Source organism: Oncorhynchus mykiss, chromosome 8, assembly GCF_013265735.2.
Source record: "Oncorhynchus mykiss isolate Arlee chromosome 8, USDA_OmykA_1.1, whole genome shotgun sequence".
Taxonomy (NCBI): Eukaryota; Metazoa; Chordata; class Actinopteri; order Salmoniformes; family Salmonidae; genus Oncorhynchus; species Oncorhynchus mykiss.
The window spans coordinates 80,483,696-80,506,403 of record NC_048572.1 but is presented as its reverse complement, the minus strand read 5'-3'; the positions used below and the strand labels follow the sequence as shown (position 1 = coordinate 80,506,403).

Genomic DNA, 22,708 nt, shown 5'->3' with positions numbered 1-22,708 from the left:
TTTTGGGGGTATGATATTTGTGTAACTTTCTCACTCGTTCATGATTTTCTGGAGTCATGGTAGCATCCACATTTAATGTAACTGTATTCAGAAACTCTTTAAAATAAGTGACTCCAATGACTTCATTACTATTGGGTGCAACATAATCTGAAACGCAACCAAGACAAACTGCAAATGCATCCAAAAAACTGGATGTCTTTTTGTGTTAGGAATCTGGGACCAAAAACGAAATTTAATACACAAAGTGAATTTGTCCAAATACTTACCTTCAAATGGGGGGGACTAGATGCATAAATGCTTTCATTCCTAAACAGTAAAACACGTATGAAAATACCCTCATGACATTCTGTACTGTCACATATAAAACATTTGATCTCAAATCCAAAATTACTGTGTATAGAGCAGAATTAAATGCTTTAGCTTCACTGTCCATATAAATGCTTAGGGGAGAGTATACACACATTGTTGAAGTTAAACTGAGCTTTGTTTAACTGTCATACCCCATCAGAACACGAAATATATAAGCTTGTTTAACTCCAATTTGTGTAAACCATGTTAATGTTTAGCCTCAACATGGTTAAAACTATACTTCTGACATGGCTGGTCAGCATCTATAGCTCTGAATTTGAGCGTGGTTAAGGATTCTAGCTTTAACTACTTTTTCATAATATCAAGTATAGATGCACTTATTATACTGTGAAACTTGAAAAGACGAGGCAGAACCAATGTTGATTTCTTTGTGGACGGAACGGTCTCTTATGCTAGTGCACAAGTCTAGGGGGACATATTTTGCAGACGGACAAACATGAGCGTTCAAGCAACCAGACGTCTGGTAAGCTGGCATCTACTTTTTACTATTTCTAAGAATTTTGTGCTGATGTAATGTAAATCTTAATTATGATGAATTAACGGAGGTCTATATTTTTAACCGTAGTAACACTTTCACCGTTTGATAACGGGTTTGAGCAGCTATACTACTAAGTTAGCTTGATAGCTAGCATGCTTGATAGTTGGCTAGGTCAAGTAATGTATTTTGACACCACAGGTTTGAATGCCTGACCTGATAGTCCTTGTCTGAACAATATGCTACAAAGTGAACCACCGAGCTACCATTTTCATTTCCAGCTACACATCTGCTACTTTACCATGTTTATTTCTGCAGGTTCTACAATGGACCCTGAGAAATGCAACCTGCCCAGTCCTGAACCTAAGAACCATCCTTGGGAGTGACAATGTACGACAACGAGGTTTCATGACATGCAGACTCCTCTGTTCCACCCACAACCAGACTAGCACCCTGCATCAACATACAGACCTGTCACAGCTCCAACTGCAGCCGGGCAGGGAGCTATCCATACGGGCTCTACTTGACATGGGCTTCACAGACACGCAGGCAGATCAACTCTTAGAGGCAGCAAACAAGGGTCGAGGGGGGCAGAGTGAACATGCCTCTTCCACACTCATGGCTCTGTTCGTCCTGGGCCTCAACCCATCTAGTGTGCTGAAAGTCCTGGAGAAGTGTCCAGAGTTGTTTTACGTAAAGGGCACTCAGCTGCAGCAACGTATGGACAACCTGAGGAGACTAGGGCTGCTTGAAGGTGAGAGGATCAACCTGTGTTGGCACTCTATTCTCATAGGTTGTACAGTGTAATTTATCATTTGATGGTCAGAGCCAGTGAATTACACTTTGCATAACTGACGTAAGTGATTGTTATTAAATATATATGTATGTGTGTTTTTTTGGAATATCTACAATATTCACAAAGGTATTGTATTAGTGGAAGCTGCTGAGGGGAGGACGGCTCATAACAATAGCTGGAATGGTATCAAACCAATGTTTTGGACTCCATTCCAGCCATTATTATGAGTCGACCTCCCCTCAGCAGCCTCCACTGCATTGGATGTGTATGTGCATAACATCTTCCACCCATTTGCCATGGATGCTCTGTAACCCCTGTTTGTCTCTTTACAGGAAGTCTGCAGCGGGTGGTGAGCCACTACCCCCAGATCCTGACCCTGCCTTTGAGGAGGGTGAACACAGTGGCCAGGTTCCTCAGGGAGAAGTGTGCCTTCACTGTCCAGCAGGCCACTGACATCATCAGAGACTCTCCAGCCGTGGTGCAGGATGACCTGGGACAGCTGGAGTACAAGTTCCAGGTCAGAGGTCACACTCACTGAGAGTTATATGGAGATTCTCAATCTAATATCCTTGATGAACTGCGCTCCTCTCGCCCCATTCTCAAAACCCATTGGATGAGGTCAGAGCGGAGGGACTCACTCATCCAATGGATGTGGTTGATACCAAAATATTGGGCCGGGGCAATAGCATTTTCGCAATACTCGTTAGTATCGGGGCAAAGAAACAAAACCCGAAACACATTTAACTGCTTTAGGAAAACAGCCCTGATGTTGAAAACAAACATTATGTTGTCATCCAGAGTCACATACAGTGCCATGCGAAAGTATTCGGCCCCCTTGAACTTTGCAACCTTTTGCCACATTTCAGGCTTCAAACATAAAGATATAAAACTGTATTTTTTTGTGAAGAATCAACAACAAGTGGGACACAATCATGAAGTGGAACAACATTTATTGGATATTTCAAACTTATTTAACAAATCAAAAACTGAACAATTGGGCGTGCAAAATTATTCAGCCCCCTTAAGTTAATACTTTGTAGCGCCACCTTTTGCTGCGATTACAGCTGTAAGTCGCTTGTGGTATGTCTATCAGTTTTGCACATCGAGAGACTGACATTTTTTCCCATTCCTCCTTGCAAAACAGCTCGAGCTCAGTGAGGTTGGATGGAGGGCATTTGTGAACAGCAGTTTTCAGTTCTTTCCACAGATTCTCAATTGGATTCAGGTCTGGACTTTGACTTGGCCATTCTAACACCTGGATATGTTTATTTTTGAACCATTCCATTGTATATTTTGCTTTATGTTTTGGATCATTGTCTTGTTGGAAGACAAATCTCCGTCCCAGTCTCAGGTCTTTTGCAGACTCCATCAGGTTCTTCCAGAATGGTCCTGTATTTGGCTCCATCCATCTTCCCATCAATTTTAACCATCTTCCCTGTCCCTGCTGAAGAAAAGCAGGCCCAAACCATGATGCTGCCACCACCATGTTTGACAGTGGGGATGGTGTGTTCAGGGTGATGAGCTGTGTTGCTTTTACGCCAAACATAACGTTTTGCATTGTTGCCAAAAAGTTCAATTTTGGTTTCATCTGACCAGAGCACCTTCCACATGTTTGGTGTGTCTCCCAGATGGCTTGTGGCAAACTTTAAACAACACTTTTTATGGATATCTTTAAGAAATGGCTTTCTTCTTGCCACTCTTCCATAAAGGCCAGATTTGTGCAATATACGACTGATTGTTGTCCTATGGACAGAGTCTCCCACCTCAGCTGTAGATCTCTGCAGTTCATCCAGAGCGATCATGGGCCTCTTGGCTGCATCTCTGATCAGTCTTCTCCTTGTATGAGCTGAAAGTTTAGAGGAACGGCCAGGTCTTGGTAGATTTGCAGTGGTCTGATACTCCTTCCATTTCAATATTATCGCTTGCACAGTGCTCCTTGGGATGTTTAAAGCTTGGGAAATCTTTTTGTATCCAAATCCGGCTTTAAACTTCTTCACAACAGTATCTCGGACCTGCCTGGTGTGTTCCTTGTTCTTCATGATGCTCTCTGCGCTTTTAACGGACCTCTGAGACTATCACAGTGCAGGTGCATTTATACGGAGACTTGATTACACACAGGTGGATTGTATTTATCATCATTAGTCATTTAGGTCAACATTGGATCATTCAGAGATCCTCACTAAACTTCTGGAGAGAGTTTGCTGCACTGAAAGTAATGGGGCTGAATAATTTTGCACGCCCAATTTTTCAGTTTTTGATTTGTTAAAAAAGTTTGAAATATCCAATAAATGTCGTTCCACTTCATGATTGTGTCCCACTTGTTGTTGATTCTTCACAAAAAAATACAGTTTTATATCTTTATGTTTGAAGCCTGAAATGTGGCAAAAGGTCGCAAAGTTCAAGGGGGCCGAATACTTTCGCAAGGCACTGTATATTCATTTTCCAGGCTACAGCACACAATATTTTACATACAGCAGTGTCGTGACGTGGCTATCGTTAATGGACGGTTATTTTATGAAATCAATTAACTATGTTGAATTATTACGTGATTAAATGGTTCATGTAACTCATTAGCAATCTTGAAAGTTTTTTAACGAGTTACCGTTTCCCAAATTAACTCAAGAATAAATGCTAACATATCATTATATTAGTCATCCATTAATTATTAATACCTCATATCAGTCTCATTCTGAACGTCGTTGACTTAAAATTTGCACGAACCCTAGTCTAAATGATGATTCAGCGATACACAAATTGGCTTCATTGTTTATTTACAAAATAATCACACAGAATTACATAAACAGATAATAATAGATAGATAATACGTTGATTACAAACATAATGCAAGGAGAAGTCCCTAGTGGACTGACGGCTTGTTACACAATGAAAGGGGTGGGGAAAGAAAGAGCGGGAGGAGAGACCAAGGAATTCAACTATCGTACATACAGTTACATACAGTTGAATAATATGCTCATGGGAATGTGAATAGTTTGAACATGAACGACCGCTCATTCGAAAAGAATTGCAATGTATTTATTTACGCCAAGATTCCTGTCTGTCGTCTCTGAAACCACTTGATCCGTCCGTGACGAATAGTTCAACAAATTCTCTGGTTGTGTAAGTCTCTGGTTGTCCACCAGAGGTCACAGTGTCCTCAGTTGTAGTAGTAGGCTTTCTTTATTCTGGAAGTGTTTGTTAGAATGAATACATCAGACGTTCCAGTGGTCGTTTTGATAAGATCTTCCTGGTGTCTTTGGTCAAAGTTCTAGACTACTTTACATGCAGAGCTGCAGGCGGCGCGTGTCTTAGTCTAGTCTTCTTCACTCGTCGAGTTTCAGAGGGGTCTTGTAGTTTTAGACCATTTGTCAAGTATTCAGCTCGCTCTGCACGTATACTGGTCTAGCAGTTTTGAACCAATTTACACACCAGTAGCAACCTGGCAATGTACTGGTGTAATGTAAATTTCATTAGGAGTCCTTTTATGCACTTGCCTTGGAGGGCGGTTCCATCATGTTGCCACAATGTTTGTACTCACGTGGGCGCTTGGTTATGACTTGGCAAAAGTTTCTTAGGAAAAACAATTATCCCTTTTAGAAGGCTTTAAATCATATTTCATCTTCTCACAAATAGTTTCATATTTAATCATATAAGTTCCAAAACATTTAGATGTAAATCTGATAACTGGGTTCGTATACATTTGTACAGTTATTGTTATTTAGTTATACCGTCCTTAATGATATCACAAAACAACAACTAATTTGACATGATTGTTGTTTGGAGCCCCACCAACCATTTCCCACATTATTTACGTTAGAAATATTGTTTCCATCCTTTTGATGTTAAAGTATTGCAAGGTCTCTCTCTGTTGTAACACCCAGACATTCCATTCTCCAAACTGCAAAGGGCCAGAGAGAGAAAGTTTACAACCGGCCCAACTCCCCCCCCTCTCTGTGATCCTCACCCAGGAGGGAAAGTCGTGACAGCAGGTTTTTAGAGTTTGGCTTCATGTTTTCAATTCTGCAGTGGTGTAAAGTACTTAAGTAGTACCTTAAAATATTTTTATTTAAGTAGTTTTTTGGGGTATCTATACTTTACTCTATTTATATTTTTGACAACTTTTACTTCACTACATTCCTAAATAAAATGATGTACTTTTTACTCCATACATTTTTCCTGACACCCAAAAGTACTTTTACATTTTGAACACTACCAGGACAGGAAAATGGCCTAATTCACACACTTATCAACAGAAAATCCCTGGTCATCCCTACTGCCTCTGATTTGGCGGTCTCACTAAGCACATGCTTTGTTTGTAAATTATATCTTAGTGTTGGAGCGTGCCCCTCGCTATCTGTAAATAAAATGTAAAAAACAAGATAATGACGCTGTAAGAAATGTACAATTATTTATACTTTTACTTTTGATACTGAAGTATATTTTAGCAATTATATTTACTTTTGATACTTTTAGACTTTTACTCAAGTAGTATTTCACTGGGTGACTTTCACTTTTGAGTCATTTTCTATTAAGGTATCTTTTTACTTTTACTCAAGTATGACAGTTGGGTACTTTTTACACCACTGTATTTTTTTGCCATGGTAAAATACGATTCTCAATGCTAAGTTCCCTATTGGTTCAGTAAAGAAATGAAAGCTCCAGCTACAAGAGAACTTCAACAGCCTTATGCTGATCATTAAGCATATGTTTTTAAGTATGTTGGTCCTTTATGTCGAATATTTCACACTAGTTTTCTTTGTGTTCTTACACCTTTCCCCCCCCCATCCCTCTCGGCAGTACACTTACTTCCGCATGGGGGTCAAGCAGGCGGAGATGGTGAAGTCCAAGCTGTTCCGTGTCACCCTGGAGGAAGTACGCTGCAGACACAGTTTCCTGGAGCGCAGGGGGCTGTACCAGACCCCAGACAAGAAGGGCCAGACTCTCATAGTCAACCCCAAACTCAAAGACATCCTAGCCGTCGCCGAGGAAACTTACCTCGCTGACATCGCCATGGCAACACGGGAGGAGTTTAAGGTGTTTCAGAAGATGATGGCGAGAGAATGGCAGGAGGAGGATGAGGAGCAGGATAGGGACATGGGAGCTGACAGTGATGATGACGATGAAGAGGAAGACGAAGATGAGGAAGACATGAAAAGTGGCTATAGGCAGAGGAGAAAGAAATGAGGCTAAAGACTGGGAGGAACCGGTGATATCTGAAACAGAATGGATATTTAAAATGATCTAGCTATTTATCACTTGAAAAAAATGAAATAAAGTATTTCCATTTTGATTGCTGGCCTTTGCTTGACTATTTTTGACTGTTATTGAGCTGTTGTATGAACATTTAGTAAAATGGTGTCTGCCATCAGTGACTGTCCGCTCATTGAACAAACACACAATTGTAAAAACCCATGAACATGTTCTGTTGGGATGGCAACAACTTTCATCTCATTCTCAAAACTGCACCTGACTGCCCATTTGTGTATTTACCTGTCCAGGTATCCATGGCAACACTAGGGTAAAGTGAAGTGGACACTTTGAGGCCAGCACCATAGTGCTCCCTGTCAGGGTTGGTCTGTCCCCAGCACCATAGTGCTCCCTGTCAGGGTTGGTCTACCCCCAGCACCATAGTGTTCTCTGTCAGGGTTGGTCTGCCCCCAGCACCATAGTGTTCCCTGTCAGGGTTGGTCTGTTCCCAGCACCATAGTGTTCCCTGTCAGGGTTGGTCTGTTCCCAGCACCATAGTGTTCCCTGTCAGGGTTGGTCTGTACCCAGCACCATAGTGTTCCCTGTCAGGGTTGGCCCCAACACCATAGTGTTCCCTGTCAGGGTTGGTCCCAGCACCATAGTGTTCCCTGTCAGGGTTGGCCCCAGCACCATAGTGTTCCCTGTCAGGGTTGGCCCCAACACCATAGTGTTCCCTGTCAGGGTTGGTCCCAGCACCATAGTGTTCCCTGTCAGGGTTGGCCCCAGCACCATAGTGTTCCCTGTCAGGGTTGGCCCCTGCACCATAGTGTTCCCTGTCAGGGTTGGCCTGGCCCCAGGCAGCATATGGCGGCTTAGTCATTAGTCTGTCCCATCCGGATATGAGATCAGATGATGTCAACACCAGGAGGGCTAATGGATAAGAACACTCTGAACTGGCATGGCTTACACCTACACTGTTAGTTTAGTCCCAACTGTCTGGTTGAGAGGGGGAGAGTGATCCTATTCACTGATGATCTATGGCTGCATTTCCTTCCACAAAGTTGTTTCCCCTCCCCTCTTTGACCTTGCTAAACCTTATAGGGTTTTATGGGTGAAAGCAATATGGTGGAAACTGAAAGTGGCACTGTTGACTTACACCAACCATGTTTCTCAGATCTGTGATGGGGAGTAAGGCAGGAGTGAAGGATACATAGTTTCCTGGAATGAGACGCAGCCCGTGTCTCTGTGAAACAGCTAAGTGGCCCTGTCTTTATACATCCCTGTGTTATGTTCTATGAGTCAACAGACAGTGCATCAGGGCTGATAAGGCAAGTGGTGCAGTCAGTCAGTCGCTGGATCATTGATTTATAGAAGCATTAAGACTAATGGATGAATGCCAGCCATTACTTTGAAAATTAGGTAAGAAAATCACTTCGGACTTTTATTTATTGTTGACGGGAACTGGTTCCATTAATGAAACGTTGCCTTTGGTTGATCGATACGCTTGTCGATAGGTGTAAGTCTGTAAACTTGACTGGGTTTGGTTGATCGATACGCTTGTTGATAGGTGTAGGTGTGTCTAAACTTGACTGGCTTTTTACCTTTCGTGTTCATGTTCTAGACAAGGGAGAAAAGTTGATGCACCACATTTGTTTTGTAATGACAGTTTATTGATTAAAACTGCATTGATTAAGAAGCTAAAGCACGAAGTCTGATGTGACAAAGTCAAAATCATCATTTATATTAATGGTTAGATCATTTATCACTAAATAATGATCAATAGAAAGGTGTGAACTGATCAGCTATTTTAAATAGATTGCTATATCATTCAAAATGTATATATTATTTTTATGACTGTCAGCTATGAGTTGAGTAATAATGGATGTTTAGCAGCCATACCACCCTGAATGTCTCTTGATCTATCTGAAGCTAAACAGGGTAGGCGCTGGATGGGAGAACAGATGATGTAGCCTAAATGAGAACGTGTTTGGGAGTAGCCATGCTGATGGTACTCTGCGCGCTGGTTTCGGGGGTGAAGGTCATGGCGTATTGCTGTGCTGACACACTAACGGGTGGTGGAAACGTACCTTGTTAATTAACATAGTAACTGTGTATTTAGACACCTAAGTTCACAGACATGGCTGTGATTATGACACTGTGGTTTCGAATTTGAATTCATGCGAGATTAATCTTGTCGTTCATTTAAATATCTTGTGTAAATTGCAAAGCAGATGACATCTACGCTCTGCCTGAGTGAGCGAGCGAGCGAGAGAGGGAGGGAGTGCAGATGACTTTCCATTGAAATAATATTAGCTATCTGCTATATTGAAGAATGTTTACCTAATAACTTCAAATAAACTAGTTTGCTGAAGCCTCTCCATCACAGTACCTGTGTCCATATAATGCAGAGATAAGCTCCTTCAGATGAACACCGCTGTTTGTTTTAATCAGTCTGTTAATTAAGGTCCACGCTGACAGTCATATAGAGGGTCAAATGGGTTTGAAATCTCTCCGTCTTACTGTAATATAACATCTAGGCTTTCCTAGACAGCCGAAAAGAATGAGATTAAGCATATTTTTTAAAATTTTATTTAACCTTTATTTAACTAGGCAAGTCAGTTAACAGCAAATTCTTATTTACAATGAATGCCAAGGAACAGTGCTTGTTCAGGGGCAGAACGACAGATTTTTACCTTGTTCAGCTCGGTGGATTCGAACTAGCAACCTTTCGGATATCTAGATACATCAATTGTATACCCTTCATAATAACATGTATTAGGTTCTAAATCACTGGTAAAAAGCTAGGCCTGCTCTAACTTTAGATTATGTTTTTTACCATTGTTTCAGTCCATCTGATCTCCCACAGAAAGAAAGGACCATCTTTAGGAAAGGCGTCCTGCACCTGTCCACAGAGTTACAATACTGTCTGTTTTAATCCACAGAAAACAAAAACAAAGGACCACCTTCACTTCAGATGCCCTGTCCAGGGCCGTATTCACTTGGCACCAAACGGAGGAGAACGAACTGAAACAGGGAGGGACGACCTGATCTTGTCCATTAAGTAACGCTTGTTTTCGTTCTCCATTGCAAAACGTTTTGCTACACTGTGCAGTAATGAATACGACCCAGCATCTAACCACACAGTTCCAGATGGTTCTATCAGAGAACATGGCAGCCATGGCCAACAGTTCACACCAGTGGTATGACAGTCTGCAGCGCTGGCACCTGGAGCTCTTCCTGATCCCCGCCTCCCTCCTCACCCTGGCCACCCTGCTGGCCAACCCCATCCTCCTGGCCTGCATCCTCTTCTCCCGTTCCCTGCGCCAGGAGACCCGCTACCTCCTCCTGGCCAACACCCTGGCCGCAGACATGCTCTTCCTCTCCCTCAACCTTGTCACTGTAGTCTGTAATACTTTGGGGGTAGCCATGCTGAGGGTACTCTGTGAGCTGGTTTCGGCAGTGACCGCTGTGGCGTATTGCTGCGCTGTGCTGACCGTCACACTAAAGGTGGTGGATACATACGTGGCGGTACGTTGGCCTCTCCACTACCACGACCTGCTCCCCCCGGCCCGTACCCGAAAGATCCTAGTCGGGGTCTGGCTGTTAGCCGCCATGTACCCCCTCTCCCTGGTCATCGTCATGGAGGTGATGGAGGACAACGCCCCACAGAGGTCAGAGGTGTGTCTCATTCTCATCTCCATAGGCAAGATGGGCAGCGAGATGATGGTGGGTGTTCACATCTACTTCACCATGGGAGCCGTTGTCTGCACCCTGCTCATCCTGTATTGTTACGGCCGTCTCTACTGGGTCACCAAGACCCAGGGCATCTGGCAGAGCCGCTACTCCCGAGCCCGGGTAACCCTCTTGGCCCACGGGGTTCTGCTCCTGCTCTACTTCAGCCCGGGCCTGGTCTTCACTGTGGAGCTGGTTCTGTACCAGCGCCAGGAGGTCAGCCAGGATATCCGCGTGTGGATCAACACTGTCAATATGTGTATGCTGATGCTACTGCCCAGGGCCTGTGCTCCCTACCTGTATGGTCTGTGGTATAGGGATATCTCTGATACTCTGCTGGCGGTGCTGCACCGACGCAGGAGGCTTAGTCAGGTCACTGTGGCCTAGATATAAAGACCCACACACTCTCACAACCCCATAAAGAGAAAGTAGCGGGCCAAGGGTTTGTTTAATAGAGACTTGTGAGAGTGCCCAGACTAAAGCATTGGTCCACAAATATTTGTACCTAACGAAGCCCACTGTGTTCTCTTGTGACCCACGGTTTGCCATGTGCAAAATCATTCTCCAACCCCAAAGCTGCCTTGAAAAGACCATCACTTTTTAAAGAGGAAAAACAACATTAATTGCTTAACTTTTTAACCTTTTTTCATTAAATTGGTACTATCGCCAAGCTATTTCTGTGTCTTAGCCGATAACACTAGCCCTTCGCTATTCCATGTGTCAATGCAGATACAGTGAGCTCAAAGTGTTGGGACAGTGACACATTTGTTGTTGTTTTGGCTCTGAAATAATACAATGACTATGAGGTTAAAGTGCAGACTGTCAACTTTAATTTGAGAGTATTTTCATCCATACTGGGTGAGCCGTTTAACATTACAGCACTTTTTATACATAGTCCCCCCCCCTCCCCTTTTAGGGGACCAAAAGTATTGGGACAAGTTCACTTATGTGGATTAAAGTTGTACAAAGTTAAGTATTTGGTCCCATATTCACAGCACGCAATTATTACATCAAACTTGTGACTCTACAAACTTGTTGGATGCGTTTGCTGTTTGTTTTGGTTGTTTTTCAGATTATTTTGTACCCAAATAGAAATGAATGGTAAATCATGTAATGTGTCATTTTGGAGTTACTTTTATTGTAAATAAGAATATAGTATGTTTCTAAACACTTCTACATTAATGTGGATGCTACCATGGTTACAGATAATCCTGAATGAATCCTGAATAATGATGAGTGAACATGTTACAGAAGCACAAATATCATATCCCCCCTAAATAAAATGCAAACCTCCCCCGTTATTTTTAATGGAGAGAGATTAGCATTTCTTGGGGCCATGATGTTTGTTTTATATGTTGTTCTGGAATGTCTGTCCTAGTATCTCCCCAAATAATGAAAGGTCATTGGCAGGTTCAGTGCCTCTTATTTCCACATACCATATTCCTCTCGTTATGTGGAGACTTTAAAATGGTTGGTTTTGTCGGGTGTCTACTTTGAGAAGGTTCTTGTTATTGTTGCTTTGCCATATACTCTTAAAGCAGCTGGGACTGTTTCATGCACTGAACATTGAGCTTGTTTAAAAACAATGTAGGTGGGGTTGAATCAATTCTACATAACCCAAATGCAACCTACACGATCGTCACACATTAAATGATGTCAACAAGCTACATAAGCACCTAACAGCTGGGGTTTTATGACCGTAATATTATGGCAAAGTAGCATTTCTGTCCATTTGCCTCTAAAGACTTGTTTGCCCTTATCTGGGTGTCCAAGGAGACCAATAACAAACGGATCTGTGGATTGCCTAATGGAAGACTTCACACTCAGTGGCATCACCTCTAATGGCCTGATAGAAAAGAAAAACACTATCTCCTCAAACTCATTGTTGACACAGTCGGTCGGGTATGGTGGACACTGGGCAAAGAAGAGGGAGACGGCACGTTGGCTCTGTAGAGATGGCCGCTGAAGAGAACCAAGTGGTCCTGTCTCTCCTCTGTGCCTTTGGAACCTGGTACAACAGCTCTGGCCACGCTGAGAGACATAGCAGAATCTCCTCTGAGACCAGCGGCAACACCTCAGACACGACAAACACGACTACCAACTCCTTCCAGAGACAGGTGGAGCTGTTCACCCGCGAGTGGCACGTCTTCCTGCCTCCGCGCCAATCCAGGGCCATGCATGTTTGCCCCATCCTGGGCTTCCTCGCGGTTTCTCTGGTGATTCCTGTCATCCTCACCCGAATTCTGACCAGGTGAGTCACCCCAAATCCAAAATTGTCCCTTAGATCAGATGCATGAGTGTGGTGGTGTGTAGACCTGATAGATAGATAGGTGTGGTGATGTGTAGACATGTTAGATAGGTGTGGTGGTGTGTAGACCTGATAGATAGGTGTGGTGATGTGTAGACCTGATAGATAGGTGTGGTGATGTGTAGACCTGTTAGATAGGTGTGGTGATGTGTAGACCTGATAGATAGGTGTGGTGGTGTGGTGATGTGTAGACCTGATAGATAGGTGTGGTGGTGTGTAGACCTGATAGATAGGTGTGTTGGTGTGTAGACCTGATAGATAGGTGTGGTGGTGTGTCGACCTGGTAGATAGGTGTGGTGGTGTGTAGACCTGATAGATAGGTGTGGTGGTGTGTCGACCTGATAGGTAGGTGTGGTGATGTGTAGACCTGATGGGTAGGTGTGGTGGTGTGTAGACCTGATAGATAGGTGTGGTGGTGTGTAGACCTGATAGATAGGTGTGGTGATGTGTAGACCTGATAGATAGGTGTGGTGGTGTGGTGATGTGTAGACCTGATAGATAGGTGTGGTGGTGTGTAGACCTGATAGATAGGTGTGTTGGTGTGTAGACCTGATAGATAGGTGTGGTGGTGTGTCGACCTGATAGATAGGTGTGGTGATGTGTAGACCTGATAGATAGATAGGTGTGGTGATGTGTAGACCTGATAGATAGGTGTGTTGGTGTGTAGACCTGATAGATAGGTGTGGTGGTGTTGTGTAGACCTGATAGATAGGTGTGGTGATGTGTAGACCTGATAGATAGATAGGTGTGGTGATGTGTAGACCTGATGGGTAGGTGTGGTGGTGTGTAGACCTGATAGATAGGTGTGGTGGTGTGTAGACCTGAAAGATAGGTGTGGTGATGTGTAGACCTGATAGATAGGTGTGGTGGTGTGGTGATGTGTAGACCTGATAGATAGGTGTGGTGGTGTGTAGACCTGATAGATAGGTGTGGTGGTGTGTAGACCTGATAGATAGGTGTGTAGACCTGATAGATAGGTGTGGTGGTGTATAGACCTGTTAGATAGGTGTGGTGGTGTGTAGACCTGATAGATAGGTGTGGTGGTGTGTAGACCTGTTAGATAGGTGTGGTGGTGTGTAGACCTGTTAGATAGGTGTGGTGGTGTGTAGACCTGTTAGATAGGTGTGGTGGTGTGTAGACCTGTTAGATAGGTGTGGTGGTGTGTAGACCTGTTAGATAGGTGTGGTGGTGTGTAGACCTGTTAGATAGGTGTGGTAATGCTACTGTTTTAACCAATGCTTTCAGATCTACTTAAACACATAAGGGTTAGGGTACGTGTCAACCTCATTCCACGGAGGGCCGAGTGTCTGCAGGGTTTCGTTCCTCCCTTGTACTTGATTGATGAATTAAGGTCACTAATTAGTAAGGAACTCGCCTCACATGGTTGTCTAGATCTTTATTGAAAAGGAAAACCAAAAACCTGCCGACACCCTGGATTTGAAACCCCTGGGTTAGGGTTAGGGGTTAGGGTTAGGGTAAAGTTGATTTGGAATTAGGGTTAGGGTTAGGGTTAGGGTAAAGTTGATTTGGAATTAGGGTTAGGGTTAGGGTAAAGTTGATTTGGAATTAGGGTTAGGGTTAGGGTAAAGTTGATTTGGAATTAGGGTTAGGGTTAGGGTAAAGTTGATTTGGAATTAGGCATATGTAGCATTCATCATTCTCCTCCTTCCCCCCCTCCTCCTCCTCCTCCCCCCTCCTCCTCCTCCTTCCCCCCTCCTCCTCCTCCTCCCCCTTCCCCCCCACCTCCTCCTCCTCCCCCCCACCTCCTCCTCCTCCCCCCCACCTCCTCCCCCCCACCTCCTCCTCCCCCCACCTCCTCCTCCTCCTTCCCCCCACCCCCACCCCCTCCTCCTCTTCCCCCCACCCCCTCCTCCTCATCCCCCCACCTCCTCTTCCTCACCCCCCCACCTCCTCTTCCCCCCCACCTCCTCTTCCTCTTCCCCCCCACCTCCTCTTCCTCTTCCCCCCACCTCCTCTTCCTCTTCCCCCCACCTCCTCTTCCTCCTCTCCCCCTCTGCCACCTCCTCTCACCCCCCGCCACCACCTCCTCCTCATTTCTCCCCTCCTCATCCTCCTCTTCCCCCCCACCTCATCCTCTCCCCCCCACCACCTCCTCCTCATTCCTCCCCTCCTCATCCTCCCCTCCTCCTCCTAGCCCCTGGATGCGCCAGGAGACCCGCTACCTCCTCCTAGCCAATGCGTTGCTAAGCGACATGCTGTTCGTGTCGCTGTACATGGTGAGTGCCTGTCTGAATGCGACGGGCGTACTGATGTCAGAGTGGGCGTGCTCTACCATCCTCTTCCTGCTGGGGTTGCTGTACTGCGCTGGGATCTTCAGTACCAAGGCCATGGTGCTGGACACCTCACTGGCTGTGATGGCTCCACTTCGATACTATGCCCTGTGGCCCGTCTCCAGGTAATGGGAACACGGGCTGGGAGACTTATCAGTACTTCTTATGACTTCACTGTATGATGTAATAATGGATGGAGTTTAGAGAAACTGTTATTTATCTTCCATCTTTCCTCCACTTCTTCACCGGTTGCCCTTTTCATGTGGAAACAGGTCACAAATCTTGCTGCTGTGCCAAAGCAAGTGAAATGGATAAACAAAAGTGAAATAAACAAAAAGTGAACAGTAAATATTACGCTCACACAAGAATAGACATTTCAAGTGTCATATTATGTCTATATACAGTGTGGTAACGATGTGCAAATAAAGTTACTTTTTTTTTTAAAGGAAAGTAAATCAACAGAAATATTTACAATGGTTTTCGTTCTTCACTCGTTGCCCTTTTCTGGTGGCAACACATCTGAAACCTTGCTGCTGTGGTGGCACACTGGTATTTCACCCAGTAGATATGGGAGTTTATCAATATTTTCACATTCTTTTGGGGTCTGTGTAATCTGAGGGAAATATGAGTCTCTAATATTGTCATGCATTTGGCAGGAGGTTAGGAAGTACAGCTCAGTTTCCACCTCATTTTGTGTCTCTCCCTCCCCCTCTCCCTCCCCCTCTCTCTCCCTCCCCCTCTCTCTCTCTCCCCCTCCTCTCTCTCTCTCTCTCTCCCTCCCTCCCTCCCCCTCTCTATCTCTCCCCCCCCTCTCTCTCTCCCCTCTCTCTCCCTTTCTCTCCCCCCTCTCTCTCTCCCAACTCTCTCCCCCTCTCTCACCCCCCCTCTCTCTCTCCCAACTCTCACCCCCCCTCTCTCTCTTCCAACTCTCTCCCCCTCTCTCACCCCCCCTCTCTCTCTCCCCCCTCTCTCCCCCTCTCTTTCTCTCTCCCCCCTCTCTCTCTCCCCCCTCTCTCTCTCTCTCCCCCCCCTCTCTCTCTCCCCCCTCTCTCTCTCCCCCCTCACTCTCGCTCCCCCCCTCTCTCTCCCCCCACTCTCACTCTCGCTCCCCCACTCTCGCTCCCCCCCCTCTCTCTCCCCCTCTCTCTCTCTCCCCCCCTCTCTCTCCCTTTCTCTCTCTCCCTTTCTCTCCCCCCTCTCTCACTCCCAACTCTCTCCCCCTCTCTCACCCCCCCTCTCTCTCTCCCCTCTCTCTCTCTCCCCCTCTCTCTCTCCCCCCTCTCTCTCCCCCTCTCTTTCTCTCTCCCCCCTCTCTTTCTCTCTCCCCCCTCTCTCTCTCTCCCCCCCTCTCTCTCTCCTCTCTCTCTCCCCCCTCTCTCTCTCCTCTCTCTCTCCCCCCTCTCTCCCTCTCTCTCTCTCCCCCCCTCTCTCTGTCTCTGTGTGTGTGTGTAGGACGAGGAGGGCGATCGCTGGTATCTGGGCTGTGTCTATTTTCTTACCAGCAGCATCTGTAGGGGTGCTTGTGTGGTACCACTCTACTGGACCCTGTTCCCTACACATTTGCTCCCTGCCCCTCCTGCTGGTCCTCACCGTCAGCCAGTCCACTCCCATGCAGGTGGCTCTCAGTCAATCAAATAACCAAGCAATCGCAATGGAGATTACTGTGTAAACCAAGGATAGGCAACCCTGGTCCTGCAGTGCTTCATGTTTTTAAACCGAACTGGAAGACCAGGTGTGTTGAATTTAGGCAATTCCTGATCAATTAGCTCAGTTGGTGTGGTGCGTTGGAAAAGTTGGAACAAACTCATGCAGTACCTGCAGCACTATAGGGACAGGGTTGTCTGCATCTGGTGTAAACCTAAACAATAATTATATTCAAGAGTGAGAAGGTTTATGTATATTACAAAAAATATATTTGTATTTTATTTATTTAACTAGGACTCCCAATCACGGCCGGATGTGATACAGGTCTAAGATGTACTTTATGTATTGTAAAGTGAAACCAGTATGTGTTTTTGCATACTACTGGCTTCTGTCTCATTACATGACATTGTAATTCTCAGGTGTCCATGCTGCTGGCAGTCACAGGCGTCCTCCTCATTCTGCTCCTGGTCTTCTCTGGCTATGTCGTTCTGTACTGTCGCACCCGCATGTCTGGCGTGTGGAGAGGTGAACGCTCCTCCCGGGCCAAAGGCACGTTCCTCATCCACTACCTCCACCTCATCCTGTCCTTCCTGCCCATGTTGGTGCTTCTCATCAAGCTACTGCTCTACTGCCACCTTGATGCCCTGGACCTGCGTGCCAACCTGTGGGTGTCCCTGGTGGCGTGTAACATCCTCCTGGTGCTCCCCAAGGCCCTGGCTCCCTACCTGTACGGCCTCAGGTACAGGCACCTGCGTGAGGCCTTGTTGGCCTTTTATGGGCTGAAGCGGCCCACCGCCGTCTCGCCTGTCTTGTGAGAATAAAACAATGAAACATTTTCCTGGACTTATAAGAATATTAGCACAGAAGAAGAATTGAGGAGATGGGTCGGTTGACACACGTTTCACTCTGGTGTTTTCCCCAGCATCAGTATATCTTACAGGAGAATTTTCAATATTAAGAGAAATATCAAGGTCTTGAGTTAAAATGAGGACCCTTTTTCTCCTCATATTTTATTCCAACATGGAGTTGTAAGCCATCAAACACTCTGTCCACTTGTGACAAGCAACCCCATCCCGGGGTTGGTTGTCAGGACAGTGTGGGGTTGGTTGTCAGGACAGTGTGGGGTTGGTTGTCAGGACAGTGTGGGGTTGGTTGCCAGTGCAGTGTGGGGTTGGTTTTCAGGGCAGTGTGGGTTTGGTTGTCAGGACAGTGTGGGTTTGGTTGTCAGGACAGTATGGGGTTGGTTGTCAGGACAGTAATGGGGTTGGTTGTCAGGACAGTAATGGGGTTAGTTGTCAGGACAGTATGGGGTTGGTTGTCAGGACAGTATGGGGTTGGTTGTCAGGACAGTGTGGGGTTGGTTGTCAGGACAGTGTGGGGTTGGTTGTCAGGACAGTGTGGGGTTGGTTGTCAGGACAGTATGGGGTTGGTTGTCAGGGCAGTATGGGGTTGGTTGTCAGTGCAGTGTGGGGTTGGTTGTCAGGACAGTATGGGGTTGGTTGTCAGGACAGTATGGGGTTGGTTGTCAGGACAGTGTGGGGTTGGTTGTCAGGACAGTGTGGGGTTGGTTGTCAAGACAGTATGGGGTTGGTTGTCAGGACAGTATGGGGTTGGTTGTCAGGGCAGTATGGGGTTGGTTGTCAGGACATTATGGGGTTGGTTGTCAGGACAGTGTGGGGTTGGTTGTCAGGACAGTGTGGGGTTGGTTGTCAGGACAGTATGGGGTTGGTTGTCAGGACAGTATGGGGTTGGTTGTCAGGACAGTGTGGGGTTGGTTGTCAGGACAGTGTGGGGTTGGTTGTCAGGACAGTATGGGGTTGGTTGTCAGGACAGTATGGGGTTGGTTGTCAGTGCAGTGTGGGGTTGGTTGTCAGTGCAGTGTGGGGTTGGTTGTCAAGACAGTATGGGGTTGGTTGTCAGGACAGTATGGGGTTGGTTGTCAGTGCAGTGTGGGGTTGGTTGTCAGTGCAGTGTGGGGTTGGTTGTCAAGACAGTATGGGGTTGGTTGTCAGGACAGTATGGGGTTGGTTGTCAGGACAGTATGGGGTTGGTTGTCAGGACAGTATGGGGTTGGTTGTCAGGACAGTATGGGGTTGGTTGTCAGGACAGTATGGGGTTGGTTGTCAGGATAGTATGGGGTTGGTTGTCAGGACAGTATGGGGTTGGTTGTCAGTGCAGTGTGGGGTTGGTTGTCAGGACAGTATGGGGTTGGTTGTCAGTGCAGTGTGGGGTTGGTTGTCAGTGCAGTGTGGGGTTGGTTGTCAAGACAGTATGGGGTTGGTTGTCAGGACAGTATGGGGTTGGTTGTCAGGACAGTATGGGGTTGGTTGTCAGGACAGTATGGGGTTGGTTGTCACAATGTTTGCCTTTTTGTTTTTCAGCATAAATTGAACCAATTTAGAACGGTTTAGAAAAAAAAGTAAATGCTTTCTTTATTGAACAGTATTTCTATCTAATATACTAAAAATAAATAAGTAACAATAAATTGAACGTAGTTTATTTGCTTCACATTGTAGTTCTTACTCCACTCAAATCGTCATATAAATGCTTAATAGAACAATCAGTAGCCATCTGATATTTGGATGAAAATTACATATTTTATTAAAGTGAAAAAAGTAAATCTATAAACTGGAATACTTTTTCAAACAGGAACGTGTGTGTGTGCGTGTGTGTGTGTGTGTGTGTGTGTGTGTGTGTGTGTGTGTTCGTTCATCTGAAGCAATCAAAGATGTCAACATTTCACAATTTTGGACAGAACAGTAAACAGTACAGTATACAGCAGAGTACAGTATACAGTAGAGTACAGTATACAGCAGAGCACAGCAGAGTACAGTAAAGAAAAGTAGTGTACAGTACAGCACAGTATACAGTAGAGTACAGTATACAGTAGAGGACAGTATACAGCAGAGGACAGTATACAGCAGAGGACAGTATACAGCAGAGGACAGTATACAGTAGAGTACAGTATACAGCAGAGGACAGTATACAGCAGAGGACAGTATACAGTAGAGGACAGTACAGTATACAGTAGAGGACAGTACATCAGTTTAATTAAGCAGAGTACAGTACAGTAGAGTTTAATTCAGCACAGTATATAGCATAGTACAGTACAGTATACAGCAGAGTACAGTACAGTATACAGCAGAGTACAGTACAGTATACAGCAGAGTACAGTACAGTATACAGTAGAGTACAGGAGTTTAATTCAGCACAGTATACAGTAGAGTACAGTAACAAAAGTTGTGTATTCAGTGCGCAACTGTACTGTAGTCTACTGAATTAAACAACTATGGTACTCTAATGTACTATACTCTACGGAATTAAACTCAACTGTACTGTACTCTAATGTACCGTACTCTACGGAATGAAACTGTACTGTACTCTACTGAATTCAACTGTTCTGGACTGCAGTGGGTGGCTGTGGGAGATCTTCCAGTCAGAACTGTCAATAGGCTTACCATAATGTTTTGTTTTTAAGAGCGTCGTTGAGATTCTTGCTGTAATGAAAAGCGCTATACAAATTAAACGTGTTATTACACTGTACTGTAGTCTACTGTACAGTACTCTACTGAATTACACTGGACTCTACTAAACTCTACTGTACTGTACTCTACTGAATTACACTGGACTCTACTAAACTCTATTGTACTGTACTCTACTGAATTACACTGGACTCTACTGAACTCTATTGTACTGTACTCTACTGAATTACTCTGTACTGCACTATACTGCACTGTACTGCACTCTACTGGACTGTACTCGGCTGAATTAAACTCTACTGTACTGGACTGTACTCGGCTGAATTAAACTCTACTGTATTGTGCTGTACTCGGCTGAATTAAACTCTACTGTAATCTGCTGTACTCGGCTGAATTAAACTCTACTGTACTCGGCTGAATTAAACTACTCTACTCGGCTGAATTAAACTCTACTGTACTCGGCTGAATTAAACTCTACTGGACTTTGCTCGGCTGAATTAAACTACTGTACTGTGCTGTACTCGGCTGAATTAAACTCTACTGTGCTGAACTGTACTCGGCTGAATTAAACTCTACTGTACTGTGCTGTACTCGGCTGAATTAAACTCTACTGGACTGTACTCGGCTGAATTAAACTCTACTGTACTGGACTGTACTCGGCTGAATTAAACTCTACTGTACTGGACTGTACTCGACTGAATTAAACTCTACTGTACTGGACTGTACTCGGCTGAATTAAACTCTACTGTACTGGACTGTACTCGGCTGAATTAAACTCTACTGTATTGTGCTGTACTCGGCTGAATTAAACTCTACTGTAATCTGCTGTACTCGGCTGAATTAAACTCTACTGTACTCGGCTGAATTAAACTACTCTACTCGGCTGAATTAAACTCTACTGTACTCGGCTGAATTAAACTCTACTGGACTTTGCTCGGCTGAATTAAACTACTGTACTGTGCTGTACTCGGCTGAATTAAACTCTACTGTGCTGAACTGTACTCGGCTGAATTAAACTCTACTGTACTGTGCTGTACTCGGCTGAATTAAACTCTACTGGACTGTACTCGGCTGAATTAAACTCTACTGTACTGGACTGTACTCGGCTGAATTAAACTCTACTGTACTGGACTGTACTCGGCTGAATTAAACTCTACTGTACTGGACTGTACTGGACTGAATTAAACTCTACTGTACTGTGCTGTACTCGGCTGAATTAAACTCTACTGTGCTGAACTGTACTCGGCTGAATTAAACTCTACTGTACTGTGCTGTACTCGGCTGAATTAAACTCTACTGGACTGTACTCGGCTGAATTAAACTCTACTGTACTGGACTGTACTCGGCTGAATTAAACTCTACTGTACTGGACTGTACTCGGCTGAATTAAACTCTACTGTACTGGACTGTACTCGGCTGAATTAAACTCTACTGTACTGGACTGTACTCGGCTGAATTAAACTCTACTGTACTGGACTGTACTCGGCTGAATTAAACTCTACTGTACTGGACTGTACTCGGCTGAATTAAACTCTACTGTACTGGACTGTACTCGGCTGAATTAAACTCTACTGTACTGGACTGTACTCGGCTGAATTAAACTCTACTCTACTGTGCTGTACTCGGCTGAATTAAACTCTACTGTACTGGACTTGCTGTCCAAACTTGTGAAACAGAGACATCTTTTCAACATCTGGAAAATACAGTCAGATCCATAAAAATGTGGACATTGACCAAGTTATTATTATTTTTAGGTGTCTACCACATATTGGAGTTGAGATTAAATAATGAATATGAGCTGAAAGTGCACATTTTCAGCTTTAATTTGAGGGTTTTTACATCCAAATCGGGTGAACGGTGTAGGAATTACAACGCTTTTTATATGTGGTCCCTCTTTAAGTGACCAAAAGTAATTGGACAATTGGCTGTTCAGTTCCATGGCCGGGTGTGTGTTATTCCCTCATTAGTTTTGTTTACAAGTAAACGGATATAAGGTCTAGAGTTGATTTCAAGTGTGGCATTTGGAATCTGTTGTTGTTAACCCTCAATATGAAGTCCAAAGAGCTGTCACTGCCAGTGAAACAAGCCATCATTAGGCTGAACAATCAAAACAAACCCATCAGAGAGATAGCAAAAACATTAGGTGTGGTCAAATCAACTATTTGGTACATTCTTAAAGAGAAAGAATGCACTGGTGAACTCCGGGACACCAAAAGGCCCGGAAGACCACAGAAAACAACTGTGCTGGATGACAGAATAATGATTCCCCTGGTGAAGAAAACCCCCTTCTCAACAGTTGGCCAGATCAATAACACGCCTACCTCCTGGAGGGTATCTGTGTCAAAGTCAACATTCAAGAAAAGACAGAGTAAATTCAGAGGGTTTACCACAAGACGGAAACATTGGTAAACCTCAAAAACAAGAAGACCA

General features: G+C 44.8%; 3 protein-coding genes across 3 annotated transcripts; all 3 read left to right on the top strand.

The window, feature by feature from the left end:
* Positions 1–726: 726 nt before the first annotated feature.
* Positions 727–6,927, top strand: mterf4 (mitochondrial transcription termination factor 4). Its single transcript, XM_021614000.2, has 4 exons — positions 727–832; positions 1,163–1,598; positions 1,973–2,157; positions 6,435–6,927. The coding sequence occupies exons 1-4, from the start codon at positions 806–808 to the stop codon at positions 6,819–6,821; spliced, it is 1,035 nt and encodes a 344-aa protein (XP_021469675.1). The 5' UTR covers positions 727–805; the 3' UTR covers positions 6,822–6,927.
* A 3,011-nt stretch (positions 6,928–9,938) lies between these two features.
* On the top strand, positions 9,939–10,943 carry LOC110530746 (probable G-protein coupled receptor 148). The gene has a single exon (XM_021613999.2). The coding sequence runs from the start codon at positions 9,939–9,941 to the stop codon at positions 10,941–10,943; it is 1,005 nt and encodes a 334-aa protein (XP_021469674.2).
* A 736-nt stretch (positions 10,944–11,679) lies between these two features.
* Positions 11,680–18,411, top strand: LOC110530745 (probable G-protein coupled receptor 148). Its single transcript, XM_036986435.1, has 4 exons — positions 11,680–12,807; positions 15,020–15,280; positions 16,608–16,770; positions 17,219–18,411. The coding sequence occupies exons 1-4, from the start codon at positions 12,461–12,463 to the stop codon at positions 17,612–17,614; spliced, it is 1,167 nt and encodes a 388-aa protein (XP_036842330.1). The 5' UTR covers positions 11,680–12,460; the 3' UTR covers positions 17,615–18,411.
* Positions 18,412–22,708: the final 4,297 nt, after the last annotated feature.

Coding starts and splice junctions, on each gene's coding strand:
- LOC110530745 (XM_036986435.1), top strand. CDS start 12,461: ATGGTGGACACTGGGCAAAGAAGAGGGAGACGGCACGTTGGCTCTGTA. Junction 12,808..15,019: donor CTCACCCGAATTCTGACCAG/GTGAGTCACCCC, acceptor TCCTCCTCCTAG/CCCCTGGATGCGCCAGGAGA. Junction 15,281..16,607: donor GCCCTGTGGCCCGTCTCCAG/GTAATGGGAACA, acceptor GTGTGTGTGTAG/GACGAGGAGGGCGATCGCTG.
- mterf4 (XM_021614000.2), top strand. CDS start 806: ATGAGCGTTCAAGCAACCAGACGTCTG. Junction 833..1,162: donor TTCAAGCAACCAGACGTCTG/GTAAGCTGGCAT, acceptor TTATTTCTGCAG/GTTCTACAATGGACCCTGAG. Junction 1,599..1,972: donor GAGACTAGGGCTGCTTGAAG/GTGAGAGGATCA, acceptor GTCTCTTTACAG/GAAGTCTGCAGCGGGTGGTG.
- LOC110530746 (XM_021613999.2), top strand. CDS start 9,939: ATGAATACGACCCAGCATCTAACCACACAGTTCCAGATGGTTCTATCA.